At 47.9% G+C, this 16092-nt stretch overlaps 2 protein-coding genes across 2 annotated transcripts in view; both read left to right on the top strand.

Annotated features, from left to right (window-relative positions):
• Positions 1–9786, top strand: part of LOC135829740 (uncharacterized) — a 39241-nt gene extending 29455 nt beyond the window's left edge. The window contains exons 8-10 of the mRNA XM_065342130.1: positions 5767–5862; positions 6351–6449; positions 9590–9786. Coding sequence (XP_065198202.1) covers positions 5767–5862; positions 6351–6449; positions 9590–9703 — 309 coding nt within the window. The 3' untranslated portion in view covers positions 9704–9786. The remainder of the gene's footprint in view (positions 1–5766; positions 5863–6350; positions 6450–9589) is intronic.
• Positions 9785–13222, top strand: LOC135829259 (actin-binding protein Smlt3054-like). The gene is made up of 4 exons (XM_065341662.1): positions 9785–9844; positions 10176–10274; positions 11562–11660; positions 13061–13222. Exons 1-4 carry the CDS (start codon positions 9785–9787, stop codon positions 13220–13222), a joined length of 420 nt encoding a protein of 139 aa, XP_065197734.1.
• The last annotated feature ends 2870 nt before the right edge of the window (positions 13223–16092 follow it).

Here is a 16092-nt window from a genome sequence, read left to right as displayed (position 1 = left end):
AGACAAGTAGTACCATATCAACCAATTGTTGAATTCCACTCTGCATTGTTTTGCTTTGATTTACAATTGTGTTTGTGATCTAAAATCAGACTCATTGAGAACGTTTTCGTGTACTGTTGTTTCTTGCCTGTGCTTCCAGCTTGGCAACACTCCGTTGCACGAGGCCGTCTTCAGAGGTAGAATCGAGGTGTGTGAAGCGCTTCTCGCAGCAGGGGCAGACTGCAACATCAGAGATGGGGTAATAATAATAATAATAATAACAGCTCGCATGTACTCCATGGGTGAGATCACCCATGGGGCTAACGCATCTGTCGGCAAAAGAGTTAGAGAAAACGAGAAACACATGACATACACACCTTCTTCATTCTGTTATTGCAGGGAAAAACTACCTCGATTCCACCATGAGCCTAGGCATGAGGAATATAATACTAAGTACAGAATGTTATTTACCAAAAGGATATTCAAGTAAGCGCAGATATTTTTTTAGCATGATAAGTTAGTACATTGATTCACAATGCCGAGCCAAGCTTCCCTGTCTTGGGAAATAGCTTCCGCTTCGGCAATGGAAACGTTTATTATCTTTAAGTCATTCTTGATGTTGTCGATCCATCTGGTGACGGGGCGTCCCCTGGGCTTCTTGATGTCTTTGGTGTCGATTGAAAGTCTTAGAGCTTTGTAGGATGTCGAGTCACTGCCTTCTCTGATTACATGGCCGAACCATAACAAGCGCCGTTCCCTGCATGTTCTGGTGATAGGCAATTGGTTGGACAGCTTGTATAAGTTTTTATTCGATATTTTTTGGGGATACACTACGCCGAGAATGGATCGTAGTTTGCGGCGATGCCACGTGTCGAGCCTGTTGCCGAGTGCTGCTGTCAAGGTCCACAGGCCACAGTTGTATAGTAGAACCGGAAGGATAAGAGTGGTGAACATAAGCATTCTAGATAATAAAGTGTGTCTCTTCCAGGCTATAGTGCCAAACGCTCGGTTAGCGGCATTGATACGGTTCTCGATGTCACTTCCAGATCCCAAGAGACTTCCAAGTAGTTTCGTCTTTCTCCATGCGTCATCATCCTTGGAAGGAGTTACAAATTGAGTTTTTGTTAGATTTAATCTCAGGTCATCCTGGGCGAAAATTGGCTCACATTTCGCTGCAGCGGCCACCACAGCATCACGATCAGTGTCATGTATTGTGGTGTCATCTGCATACTGTGAGAAATGAGTAGGCAGGCATGAAGGGGAGGTGCAGGCTGCTCTCACCTGCCTCATCGCACCTTCTGCGTAGACAATGAACATGGCCGGAGACATCGGGTCCCCCTGAACCACGCCGATGGGGTAAGGAACAGTAAAGTGTCATGAACTAGGATGATCATGTTCTGTGCTTACACTGTACATTTTAGAAAGAATAAATCATGTATTCCCCTGACCTTTACCCAATTGGAATCCTGTCATGACGGGACAATTTGTTATCGAATGCAGCTCCTCACCACTGTGATGTGCGCAGATCTTTACCCCAGGGTGTTGTGTCTATTTCTCGTAAAATAGGCGACATTGCCATTGCATACAAGATTGGGGTTTTTCATCAGAGACGCCGTCACGCCAGAAACTTTCACCTGAACAGGTGCAGATGGAACAATATTTATGTTCCATCCATTACACGTATGAACTGCTAGCATGTCAAAGTACAAGAACTCACAGGAACTTGAGAAGGAGTAGACAGGAGAACTTCCGGCACATGAGCTGGAAACGGAAAAGCGTTCCGAGCTATCATGCAGTCCTGCGGGCTAGTACAGCACAGGCCCTGTCCTCTTGGATAGCAGCTTGTGCATACAGGACCTCGTGCATTGCAGCCCTGCCTACAGGATTGCATGAACCCACACATTGGGTTTGGGTGCACGAGCAAAGCACAGAGGCATGGGAAGCTAAAATGTCTGTGCACTTTGTTACTCCCGTCGTTTCTTGCGCCAATCTATGTCAACAGGTCCCAGACATTGTGAGTGCCTTTAAATTCCGAGACTGTGTAGGGAAATCCGCTTCCTTTGGCCCGCATCAACTTTTCTGAAGATCATAAGTAGTACCGTACCAGGAATATACTATGAATCCGCGGCCGTGTGAATTTGGCTGGGTTTCACTGAACCTGGATTACGAAAGCGATAAAAATTACAGACCCGGGATGAAGAGTTACAATTTGGTTTTTGAAAACGGCAAAACACAAATCCCAAAATTTCTCCTGAATCATCCTGGAGGGATCAGATTAAGGCTGTCACCAAGTACAGTTGTGATCACTGAAAATCGGTACCAAAGTGCAAAACTGACACCCTGGACATGTTCCAATAGATGACTTGCACAAAGATTGTCTGGGTTCGAGACGGGGCAAGTGGACCTTCTGACTCTGACTTCCCTACCTTTTGAGTTCGTGACTTTCGAAGTTTCGCTTTTTGCCTGACGAACACTGAGCTAGTTTTTTTGGCTAGAGAGTAGAGTTGTTTTGATTTGGCTTGTATCGTCATGCCGAAGCGCTGCTACGCTCCTGAATGCACTAGCAGACGAGAGATGGAACTGAGGCTCCCATTCCATACGTTCCTTTTCGAGCCGGCCGGCCGGGAGGCAGAAAAAATGAGGGAATATTATTTTAGTATCATTGGTGTAGGCTGCAACAAGCACGTCGTGGTCCTGAAGTGTGACTACTTTCCCGCGGTGGAAGTGAAGTCAAGCACAACGAAAGTTTGTGGACGTCTGAGAAAGAACTCGACTCCCTTCGATTCGGCTGCACTAGCTCCAGAGCGACCCCAGTCTCCTGAGGACAGACTGCGGAGAGGCCAGGAACCTGCCGAGTCAAGAGTGGAAGCCCAAACCACGAAAATGAGGGGTGGCAGGACTGAGTGTGAGAGCCAGATGGCCTTTAGTAGTACTTCAAGTAGTATCTGAGTTGAAGGAGAGAACAAGTGTGCTGGAGAAACGCTGCGAAGTCCTCAGGCCTGATGTGTACAGTACTAGCTACTGTTGAAGTCTCACTTGTTCCGATATGAGCACTTCATCAGCCCCGACTCTGAGCAGCTGTATCTAGACTTGGACTTAGGCCAGAGACATAGCATTGTAAACCTTACTGAAGCCATTATGTATCCAATGCCTGGCTCTAGTGAGAAAGCAGTTTGGCGCAGGCTCGCAAACTATGATTGAATCAGGGAGTGGTGGAAAGTCACATTATACCTCCCCATGATTAGCTGGTAATGACGACGATGCGGCTCCGGCTGGGTCTCAGTCTTAGAAAGGATTTGTTGGAGCATCATCAAACAGTGCATTCGCCTTCATCATACACTGGCTCCGTTGCCTACAGTAATTCACATTTTGATGGGGCGCGCGGGGACGATACGGAAAGAGCGGCGGGAACCATTGTGCTCATGATGCTGGTTAGCGGAGACCGATGTGTCAGGAACGGGAACGCAACCGCACTACTGTACAGATCAGGAAGCGATGGAAGAGTTGAATCTGCTCAGCCTTCCATGCCGTGTACAGGGACACAAGCGTAAAAATGGCTACATTTCAAATGTGAACTGGCGATGGCATTGTGTGGCGACGAACACAACTGCAACTGTTCAAATTTCAGCATTTCGAACATTATGCTTCCCATGATAACTCACCGAATGGCTCACATGACGGAGTTGGGCATTACCAGGCTAGGATTATCATTTGCTGTATTTATGGATAGTCCTTGAGTTTTCAGATGAAGTGCTTTATCTTTTACCTGTCGTTCCTTTAGTATGGCACAATGTCCATGGCTGCTTCCTTGTCTTCATAACAGACTGGTATAATCAGCATGATTCTGCTTTTTTTTGAGAAGAAATAAAACTTTCCTTTCGGAAAGGAAGCCCAGAAACGCCAACCCCCATGGACTGTGCTTTATGACTCTCGTCCATCAACGTTAACCGTCGCAATCAAAATAATAGGAGATCTTCCAGATAGGCGTTAGCCTTTGGGTAATCCTGAAATAAAGATTATTATTATTAATAGACACCCTTAGCAAACAACGTTATGTTGTAACGGTATTATCGTAAGGGGGAAAATACCGTGATTTGGGTTCGACCTTTAGCAAGATGCACGCTATTTTTAGTACGCTGTTGCCACGAGAATAGCTTCGATTTCGTGCGGTACAACCATTTTGTTCACCATATACGCGATACAAGGTGAAATGCGTACGGACTATGCAATATTTGGCTAAAACACGTACCGTTGGTCACAACGATAAATCAGCCCCCATAACGTTTATACGCTGCAGCTTCAACGCTATTTGGGTGATCAAGGTACGAGTACCGTAAAAAATAGCGTTACCGTTGTTTGCTAAGGGTGTCTATTAACTGCTGCATGTATGTTGTGCTGTGCGAACCGTACAAGATTTTACAGCTCACCCACGCCTTCCTAACAGGCTCCTATATCCCGTACCGTTAGCGTTACATTGAATATGAACTAGGCTAGCACAGTTATCCTTCGTTCTTTTGATGGCGGCCGGTAGCATGGAACTTGACATGTTCTTGGGATCCTCGTGCAACACTTGCTGTTCCCGGATGCCATATTATTGGGTGCATCGAGGTTGCTTCTATGCTCACTGTTGTTTAGTAAGACAATTTTTTATAACTATTTCACCGAAGAATAAGGCAAGAGTATTTTGGGTTGGTTTGGACGCCTGGCTTCTCTTCACATAATAATACAGTCATGTACTTCCACTCAGGGAGTAGTACAATATCTGCTTCCACTAACCCTACAAGTGCACATGCATGACTCATGAGCTGCTGAAGACAGTGACGGTACTGATCATGTACATGTACATGCCGTGCACCGTTCATTCATGCTGACCAGGGAGTCGTATGGTCTATACGACTCCCTGATGCTGACAAAAAAAGTACACTACACTAGTCTACAGACGGTGTAGGGTGCCCACAGTGTAGCCTGGGTGCACAGGGTGCACTTGCCCCGTCTCACTCGCGGCTCGGATCTTTGTGAAAGTCATCTATTACAACTCCGCACTTGCATATGTGTATGTCTGATCGCATTCGTTCCATATCCTGGGCATTGATCCAATTTGTAAAGCGACACAATGATCAGAAAATATGACATACATGTATGTCTGTACACTAATGGCAATCATGCAATGAAAATACTGTCTTGTCTTGGACATGGAAATCCAGGAGAATGACCGGGACCGGCGCCCTCAGTGTGTACAGAACGTTGCATGCAGTGCACATGTTGATCCGATATGACCAGCGCACTGCATGTGTGTACCGTAGACTACGCATACCGAATCAAGGCTGCATGGGCAGCGCCCAGGGGCCGCTAGACGTGCGACCGGATTTCCTTGTCCACGGCAGTACCAGACAAGTAGTACCATATGAACAAACTGTTGTATTCCACTCTGCATTGTTTTGCTTTGATTTACAATTGTGATTGTGATCCACGACAAGACTTATCAAGAGCTTTTCCTGTACTGTTGTTTCTTGCATGTGCTTCCAGGATGGCGACACTCCGTTGCACAAAGCCGTCAGGGGTAGACTCGAGGTGTTTCAAGCACTGCTCACTGCAGGGGTGGACTGTAACATCAAGAATACGGTAAAGAACCGGATTTAGAGTGCCATGAACCATGCTGATCCTGTTCTGCTTTACTCTGTAAAATTAACTGCTTCCAGCATGGCAACACTCCATTGCACCATGCGGCCTGGGCAGAAAAAATCGATGTGTGCCAGCGCTGCTCGCTGCAGGGGCGGGCTGTAACAGGATGGCGAAACTCCGTTGCACAAAGCCGTCTGGGGTGGAATCGAGGTGTTTCAAGCACTGCTCGCTGCAGTAGCGGACTGTAACATCAAGAATACGGTAAAGAACCGGATTTAGAGTCCTATGAACCATGCTGATCCTGTTCTGCTTTACTCTGTAAAATAAACTGCTTCCAGCATGGCAACACTCCGTTGCACCATGCGGCCTGGGCAGAAAAAAATCGATGTGTGCCAGCGCTGCTCGCTGCAGGGGCGGGCTGTAACATCAAGAATGCGGTCAAGGACAATATAATAGGGTGTCAGGCGAGACCAAAAAAATTAATGATTCCCGGGCCCTCCCGCACCAAATTGGAGCCAAGGCCAATTTTTTTTTTTTTTTTTTTGAACAGTTCATAATACATGTACAGTACTAATCGTGTGAGTAGATCTGTGATGAGGAGTCACACAAACCCGAGCTCGTCTTCAATCAAATCTTTGCACTTTTCCCAGCTGAATTGTTTTGCTTTGATCTACAACTGTGACTGTGATCCACAATCTAACTCATTAAGAACTTTTTCCTCTACTGTTGTTTCTTGCGTGTGCATCCAGCGTGGCGACACTCCGTTGCACGATGCCGCCAGTATAGGTAAACTCCATGTGTGTCAAGCGCTGCTCGCTGGAGGGGCGGATTGCAACATCAAGAATGAGGTAAAGCACAGTGACATTGAGTGTCATGAACCAGGATGATCATGTTCTGTGTTTGCACTGTACAATTAACGTGCAAACAATCGTCTGTTCCTTGACCTTTATCCGAGTGGAATCCTGTCCTAACCCGAAAATTCTCATCTACTGCCTCCTCACCCCATCAATGTGTGCAGGTCTTTGCCCCAGTTTGTTGTGTCTATTGTTCTCAAAATCGGTCACGCTCCCATTGCTTGGTATAGTGTTGAGTGACGCCATCATGCCAGAATCTTTCACCTCAGCAGGTCCCGACAGAACAATAATTATTATTGTTCTGAAGACAGTATGCGGTGGTGTGCGTTCTGTGTGTTTTCTGTGCGTTCTCTGTGCGATCTGTGCGCGCTCTGTTCTCTGTGTATTCCCTGTGCGATCTGTGTGTTCTTCATGTACTGTGCAGAAGACTTCAGATATTGTAGAATTCACGAGTGTCACTATTATTTATCTACTGTGTTTATTTTATATTTTGTTAATCCTTCGTTCTTCCGAGAGCACAGTCAAAGCGTTTACTAGGAGTTAGGTACTAGTACATCACTGATTGTTACAAGCAGTTTACAGGTTACAAAACAGCTGGTGTTGTTTCTAAGTTGATTATCTCGAATTTGAATTGTTACTTATCTTTGCATTCCTTCAGAAAGTCCGTTCTGCAGCTCTAGTCCGTCCTAGTGTAGGTTCTGCTCTGACAAGGCTTGCCTTCACCCTGTGGGTGCTAACACTCTCTGACAGGACATGGTTGAAATTGCTTTGAGTTCCTATCAGCACAGATCTTCGTTTTCCTTGTTCTTTGAACTTCCTTTGACTTCTACTTTCGAATTTCACTGTTTGTATTATTTTCTGACTTTTCTTGATTTTCCATTATTTTTGTCCACTCCGTGCCAGTACAGCTTGTGTATCGTCATGGCAGCGTGACATCATTGTTTTTCTCATATGCATGCACGTGATCTACGCATTTCTTCTTTGGAGCGCTGTGTGCCACGTAGCTTTGCGTGCGCCAGTAGGGAGGTTCCGGAGTACGATTTTTCGTGCCAAAATCCGTGGAGGCTCTACGGATTTTTTATACGTCGTTTTCGAGCAGTGAAAAGTTCCGGGGTACGGAACTTATGTGTTTGCCGTCACTAGGTTACGATCGCAAACACGTCACATTCCCGCGCTATGCCTTTTTATTTTTAAAATTTGTACCGAAATCAAAACTTCCCGCGAAAAATCGATGTTTCTCGTACCAAATTTGTACGCGAAAAATCTTTCTGCACCCGATGACGCAAAATCTCCATACGAAGCATGGTTCGTATGAAAGCCAGTCTACACGGATTCTCGTGCCGAAAAATCGTATGGAGCAGGCCTGGAAAAAATCCGTAGCGCCCATACGGATTTTGGCACGGAAAATCGTACCCCGGAACCTCTCTAGTGTCTTCGTTGTTGAGAGTTCTTGAGAAGACGAGCAAGTTGTCGTTTCGGTTTCTGATGTGCGGTGGAAAGCGTCTCCACGCGTACAATTATGTTCCATCTATTACACGTATGAGGGGCTAGTATGTCGAAGTACAAAAACTCGGAACGACTTCAGGAGGAGCATACAGGAGAACTTCTGGAGCATGAGCTGGAAACAGAAAGGTATTCCGAGCTACATGTATATTGTATCTTACATTGCTGCAGGCTAGTGCAGCACAGACTCCCTCCTCGTGGATAGTAGCAAGAGTGCATAAACAAGAGTATGCAACTGTGGTTATGGGTCAGTGCGCGTGTCGCGAATGCGATCGGATTTATTCGTAGTCACGAGCACAATGCATGTATATCCAAGAATTCACAGCTACGTAGGTCTACGTATACATGTATCCTTGTTCAGTGCATGATCTGTACGTTCAATCACTCGCATCCCTTTGTGACACCCTTTTTCTCATCTTGCACTCGTTTGTATATCTAAGGTTCAATTCTGGGCACCCTTTTTCTCACCTTGCACTTCGTTGCATTTCTAATGTTTCCGTTCCGGGCACCCTTTGATTCAGTTTGAACCCATGCACCTTGGCTTGCACACGCACCGACATCCAACACGGACTGTGTGTACGACTATCGGCATCTTTGATGGCCTTCACTATCCATTTTCATGCTCACAGTTGGACTCGTTGCACCGTGCGTATCTTTATGTGTCACCTTTTCAGCTACATGCACGTGGAGCTGTTTTAGTTCCACAACTTGGTGCTCTTCTTGCTTCTCTTTGATTCTTCGCTACTCCTTGGGAGCTTATTTCGATGCGTTTGTATATTTATCGCTTGTATATTTCTGCTGACGCTGTACGCAAGACACTTTCACGGCACACTACTGCTACAGGCATACACTCCGACTCACCTATATTATCGCTCTCCCCTTGTAAATATTCAGTTCAGTCTTGATTCACAAGAAAATTGGGCACTAAGGAAAATATGGTCTGCTTCGAGTGGTTTATGTAAAGGGTATGTCCATGGTTCGCGACAGCGCGGCTCTCTGGCTTTATTACGTAACTTACCTTCACCAAGCTCTGAAAGTATGCACTCAAACCCAAACAGTGAGCAAGTACGGTTGTGAGTGTTGAAATCCGAACTAATAAAGTGCAAAGCTGTCACCCTGGACAAGTTCCGATTACATCACTGCACTTGCATATGTGCACGTCTAGCCGCATTCCTACCACATCCTGGGCGTTGATCCAAGTTGTATCACAACACACTGATAAGAAAATATGTCATACATGTATGCTTGTACACTAATGGCAATCATGCAATGAAAATACTGTCTTGGACATGGAAATCCAGTGGAACGACCGGGAACGGCGCTTTCAGTGAGTACAGAGCGTTGCATGCAGTGCACATGTTGATCCGATGCAACCAGTGCACTGCATCTGTTGTACCGTAGACTACGCATACGAGTACCGAATCAAGGCTGCATGGACAGCGCCTAGGGTCCGCTAGACGTGCGACCGGATTTCCTTGTCCACGGCAGTACCAGACAAGTAGTACCATATGAATAAACTGTTGAATTACACTCTGCATTGTTTTGCTTTGATTTACAATTGTGATTGTGATCTACGACAAGACTTATCAAGAGCCTTTTCCTGGACTGTTGTTTCTTGCCTGTGCTTCCAGGATGGCGAAACTCCGTTGCACAAAGCCGTCTGGGGTGGAATCGAGGTGTTTCAAGCACTGCTCACTGCAGGGGTGGACTGTAACATCAAGAATACGGTAAAGAACCGGATTTAGAGTGCCATGAACCATGCTGATCCTGTTCTGCTTTACTCTGTAAAATAAACTGCTTCCAGCATGGCAACACTCCGTTGCACCATGCGGCCTGGGCAGAAAAAAATCGATGTGTTCCAGCGCTGCTCGCTGCAGGGGCGGGCTGTAACATCAAGAATGCGGTCAAGGACAGTATAATAGGGTGTCAGGCGAGACCAAAAAAATTAATGATTCCCGGGCCCTCCCGCACCAAATTGGAGCCAAGGCCAATTTTGTTTTTTGTTTTTTTTTTAACAGTTCATAATACATGTACAGTACTAATCGTGTGAGTAGATCTGTGACGAGGAGTCACACAAACCCGAGCTCGTCTTCAATCAAATCTTTGCACTTTTCCCAGCTGAATTGTTTTGCTTTGATCTACAACTGTGACTGTGATCCACAATCTAACTCATTAAGAACTTTTTCCTGTACTGTTGTTTCTTGTGTGTGCATCCAGCGTGGCGACACTCCGTTGCACGATGCCGCCAGTATAGGTAAACTCGATGTGTGTCAAGCGCTGCTCGCTGCAGGGGCGGATTGCAACATCAAGAATGAGGTAAAGCACAGTGACATTGAGTGTCATGAACCAGGATGATCATGTTCTGTGTTTGCACTGTACAATTAACGTGCAAACAATCGTCTGTTCCTTGACCTTTGTCCGAGTGGAATCCTGTCCTAACCCGAAAATTCTCATCTACTGCCTCCTCACCCCATCAATGTGTGCAAGTCTTTGCCCCAGTTTGTTGTGTCTATTGTTCTCAAAATCGGTCACGCTCCCATTGCTTGGTACAGTGTAGAGAGACGCCATCATGCCAGAATCTTTCACCTCAGCAGGTCCCGACAGAACAATAATTATTATGTTCCATCCATTACACATATGAGGGGCTAGTATGTCGAAGTACAAAAACTCGGAACGACTTCCGGAGGAGCATACACGAGAACTTCTGGAGCATGAGCTGGAAACAGAAAAGTGTTCCGAGCTACATGTATATTGTATCTTACATTGCTGCAGACTAGGGCAGCACAGACTCCATCCTCGTGGATAGTAGGAAGAGTGCCTAAACAAGAGTATGCAACTGTGGTTATGGGTCAGTGCGCGGCTCTCTGCCTTCATTACGTAACTTACCTTCACCACGCTCTGAAAGTATGCACTCAAACCCAAACAGTGAGCAAGTACGGTTGTGAGTGTTGAAATCCGAACTAATAAAGTGCAAAGCTGTCACCCTGGACCAGTTCCGATTACATTACTGCACTTGCATATGTGCATGTCTAGCCACATTCCTACCACATCCTGGGCGTTGATCCAATTTGTATAACAACACACTGATAAGAAAATATGTCATACATGTATGCTTGTACACTAATGGCAATCATGCAATGAAAATACTGTCTTGGACATGGAAATCCAGTGGAACGACCGGGAACGGCGCTTTCAGTGAGTACAGAGCGTTGCATGCAGTGCACATGTTGATCCGATGCGACCAGTGCACTGCATCTGTTGTACCGTAGACTACGCATACCAAATCAAGGCTGCATGGACAGCGCCCAGGGGCCGCTAGACGTGCCACCGGGTTTCCATGTCCACGGCAGTACCAGACAAGTAGTGCCATATCAACCAATTGTTGAATTCCACTCTGCATTATTTTGCTTTGATTTACAATTGTGATTGTGATCTACACTCAGACTTCCCAAGAACTTTTTTCCCGTACTGTTGTTTCTTGCATGTGCTTCCAGCATGGCAACACTCCGTTGCACTATGCCGCCATGAGAGGTAGAATCGAGTTGTGTCTCAAACTCATTGAGAACTGTTTCTTGTACTATTGTTTCTTGCGTGTGCATCCAGCGTGGCTACAGTCCGGTGCACTATGCCGCCCAGAGAGGTAAACTCGAGGTGTGTCAAGCGTTGCTCGCAGCAGGGGCGGACTGTAACATCAAGAATACGGTAAAGAACCGGATTTAGAGTGTCATGAACCATACTGATCCTGTTCTGCATTACACTGTAAAAGTAACTGCTTCCAGCATGGCAACACTCCGTTGCACCATGCTGCCTGGGCAGAAAAAATCGATGTGTGCCAGCGCTCGCTGCAGGGACAGTATAATAGGATGTCATGAACCATGATGATTATGGTCTGTGCTTACAATGTACTATCGAGAAAAAACAACTCATGTGTTCCACAAACCCTCACCAAATTGGAATCCTTGCATGAAGGAGCAATTTTCAATCTACTGCCTCCTCAACACTGCAGTGTGGGCAGATCTTTGCCCCAGGGTGTTGTGTCTATTTTGTTTTAATTGGCCTCACTCCCGTTGCGTACAAGATATGCAAGATTGGCATATTCTTGAGAGACGCCATCACGCCAGAATCTTTCACCTGAGCAGGTGCAGGCGGTACAATATTATGTTCCATCCAATACATTTATTAGCTGCTAGTATGTCGAAGTACAGGTAGACTCCGTCTAATTCGAACCTCAAATTGCCAGGCACTATATTAGAATTATCCGGAACTTCTAATTATACAAAATGAATTCCAATGTACTGATGTGTATGTCAAAATGCTCGAAATTGCGTGCTGATTATTTTTGCATATTTTATTTGCAACAACGAACATAAAAAAATAAAAAAATAAAGGAAATTATCGTGTCCGTTCCAGAAGGGTACTCACGACTGCCGCTAACACCCGGTGAACCCTAGCGGCAGATGCAGCGCCTTACAGTGGGGGTGAGTGGATAAGTATCACTACCACTGGCACAAGTGCCATAGGTGGTCATGAACAACGAAATCAGTTCATTTCCCCAAAACACTGGATCGACATGAAGTCATTGGACATTATTTTCATCTTCTACTAAGTTCTAGTGAAGCAGTTTTTAATCGCTGCAGTTGTCCTGAAACGCTATTCAATCTTCGACGGCCGACAGTAGATCTACTGTCAATCTGTAGTGTGTTCCATACGGACCATAAAAAAACTGTAGGTATTAGTTTGTAGTAGTAGTAGAAAACTAGGTAGGCATCTGATAGCGTTGGGTCACCTCCGCCATGCCTCCAACTAAATCTGCCGTTCGTGGACTGGCGGATTCCGAGGTAAAGCTGTTGTGCTCCCTCCCCGGGATCGAGTCGTCGGTAGTAGATGTGATGAAGACGTTAGCAGCATTGGTAACGGAGTCCGCAGACCGCGAAGAACGACTGAATAACAGAATTGACGACTTATCGAGGCAAATTGCAGGGCTGAACGAGGAGGTTGTCGCCCTCAGGGAGTCCGCCATTGCTTCTCCTCGGCCTGCCACAGCTGACGAACCCCAGAGAACTCGTACTCCGCAGAGTTGACGGCGTACCCGTACGCGCAAGGGCCAGGCCCAGGATGCCACGCGGGACCAGTCCCAGGATGCCACGCAGGCCACGACTGATGAGGGCGACGTGCAGCATGCTGGCCAGCGCAACTTGGAGCTGGAGGACGACGACAACGAGCCCCAGACCCTGGACATCATTGCTGACGACAGCTGGCAATAAGTTGCACAGGAACCCCCCAGGGCCAAGAAAACAGTAATCTTTGTGGGCAACCTAGGTACAAACTGCTCTGAAGAGAGCATCAAAACTTTCGTGAAGCGGCGCGCTGAGGCAGTGGGATCAACGGCCAGTGTTCACAACAGCAGCATCCACACAACGCAGACGGGAAAGGTGTCAGCTAGGATTTGTATAGATGCCACAGACCTGAGCCTCGTGACAACTCCGGACTTCTGGCCAAGGCCTCTATACGCCCGGCCATGGGAGTACTGAGACCGCCCGAAGCCCAATCGACAACCCCCTGCCGGCGCTGCGAGAGGTGACCCTACACTGGATGGTGCTGACAGCGCTGACAGCGACAGCACGGCATCTGCTGGCACCCCGCAATGATCAGTGGAGCTCCGCCGCTCCGCTGGCTGGTGACCAATGCATTTGGCCTCACCAACAAGCTGGGAGAGCTGCAGCATGCACTGCTCAACGATAACGTCGACATAGCGGTTATCACAGAAACGAAGTTCTCGGCCCAGACCGTAGCCTCTGAGACAATATTTCCAGGATACTCGCCTCCCATCCGACGTGACCGGGATGCATTTGGTGGCGGCATTGCTGTATGGGTGAAGTCCGGCCTCCCAGTAGTGCACCTCGACCAGATTCCCACTGATGACCACGAAGTCCTCTGGCTCGCCGTGAGTCTTTCCACGCAACAATCTGTTGTTATCGGTGCCTTGTATCGGCCTGGATCCTGTGCGGACAACGACACCTGTCTGATTGAGTATCTTGGACCTGCACTAGACGTGGCCCGCACTCACGGCACTCACATAGTGCTAGCTGGGGATTTTAATGTCCATCACGAGACTTGGCTCTGCAGCAGCAAAACAACTGTAGCAGGAGAGGCCTTAGAAGAATTGTGTGCTGAGCATCAACTCCACCAGCATGTCTTGCAGCCGACTAGGGGTCTGAACACCCTGGACCTCATCCTATCCAACATGCCCGTTCCTATCGACACCACTGTCAAAGCGCCACTTGGTCGCCCTGACCATGGGGTTGTTCTTGCCGACTTTTACCTCACCCCTGATGCTGAGCAAGCTACCTCCAGGACTGTCTGGCGCTACAATCAGGCAGACTGGGGGCGCCTGCGGGCCTTCTATCGCACTACTGACTGGTCCACCATTGTGACTGACGACCCTGAAGAGTCCTGCAGGAAGCTAAGTGACGTCATCTCCAGTGGCATGCAGAAATTTATCCCCGTCAAGCAGCTTGTTACTTGCCCAGCAGACCCCAAATGGTGGACTCCTGAGTGCACCACAGCATTGAACACTAAAGACAAGGCATGGAAGGCCTGGAGACACAATATTTTCAGCGAAGCCCACAAGGCTTGCTTCATGCGCTCAGTAGAAGATGCTATCCTCGCGAATGTGCGAGCTCGCACATCCTGGGAACTGAGAGTTCGTCGGAAACTGTCACGCGGAGGACTGAAAGACAAGCAATGGTGGTCGGTGCTCAAATCTGCTGCTGGCGCCAGTCATGGCTCGTCTATACCATGCTTGGTAGATGACGCTGGTCACCAACTCCGTATGAATGCTGCCAAAGCGAACTGCCTTGGTCGCTACTTCGCCAATAAATGTAGCCTTGGAGATGATGACTTGGGCCCGGGGGATCTCCCTCATGTTCGCCAACCCGGGGTCACCCCACTTAGCCGAATCCACTTCCGCCTGCAAACAGTGAAACGCCTCCTGAACCAGCTCGACGTTGGCAAGGCGTCCGGTCCGGACAACATCCCTGCCCGAGTGCTCAAAGAGTGCTCCCATGAACTTGCATCGCCTCTCACGTCTCTCTTCGCCCTGTGCTTCCGTAAGGGTGTCCAGCCAGAGGCCTGGAAGAGTGCTCGAGTTGTGCCAGTCTACAAGAAGGGCAGCCTATCCAACCCTAAGAATTACCGCCCAGTCTCCCTCCTCCCCATCATCTCCAAAGTGATGGAGCGTATTGTGAACTGTCAAATTGTGAATCACCTTGAAAAACATCATCTCTTGTCAACCAAGCAGTACGGATTTCGCAGTGGCCTTGGAACAGCGGACCTACTAGCAGTGCTTGGGCATGATTGGTCGCTGGCAGCTGGTTCTGGTGGCTGTGCCCACGTCCTGGCTGTCGACATTGCTGGTGCGTTTGACCGCGTGTCGCACCCCGGCGTCCTACACAAAGCGGCCACTCTCGGTATTGGCGGTAGCCTGCTGCAGTGGCTACGGGACTATTTGCGGAATCGCACACTAAGCGCAATCGTCAATGGACAGGAATCTGCTCAATTCCAGATTAAAGCTGGCGTACCCCAAGGCAGCATCCTGGGACCCACCTTATTCTTGATGTATGTCAACGATGCTGAGACCTGTCTTTCCCCATCAACACGAATGGGTGTGTACGCAGATGACACCACGCTGTACACCATCATACGATCCAGACATGACTCTGCTGGCAGTATTGCAGACATGCAATCTAGCCTGGATCGATTGAGTAGCTGGGGAGAACAATGGCGAATTCGCTTTGAGCCGACAAAGTCGCAGCTGCTGCATATTGGCCACCACCGCAACCCCTGGCCACTCCCAGACCTAACGCTCGGAGCCCATGATATTCCCTGTGGGGACGAGCTGAAGCTTCTGGGAGTGACCTTCGACAGCAAACTCACCTTCAGACGCCACCTCCGCAATGTTTCTCTTCGTGCCGTAGCCCGACTAGGATTTCTGCGTCGAGCATCAAGTTTCCTTGGTCGTGAAGGACGCTTGACAACGTACAGAGGCTTCGTACACCCTGTACTCGAATACGCACCATTGACATGGATGGGCACAGCCAACTCTCACCTGCAAAGTCTCGACCGAGTACAGCGG

This window comes from Sycon ciliatum, chromosome 13 (assembly GCF_964019385.1).
Source record: "Sycon ciliatum chromosome 13, ocSycCili1.1, whole genome shotgun sequence".
In the NCBI taxonomy this organism is placed as follows: domain Eukaryota; kingdom Metazoa; phylum Porifera; class Calcarea; order Leucosolenida; family Sycettidae; genus Sycon; species Sycon ciliatum.
This window is presented reverse-complemented; position numbering and strand designations above follow the sequence as displayed.

Excerpts from the sequence above, each read along its gene's own strand:
- LOC135829259 (XM_065341662.1), top strand. The coding sequence starts at position 9,785 with ATGCGGCCTGGGCAGAAAAAAATCGATGTGTTCCAGCGCTGCTCGCTG. Across the intron at positions 9,845-10,175 it reads GCTCGCTGCAGGGGCGGGCT|CGTGGCGACACTCCGTTGCA; the intron begins GTAACATCAAGA and ends GTGTGCATCCAG. Across the intron at positions 11,661-13,060 it reads ACTGTAACATCAAGAATACG|GGCCAGGCCCAGGATGCCAC; the intron begins GTAAAGAACCGG and ends CGTACGCGCAAG.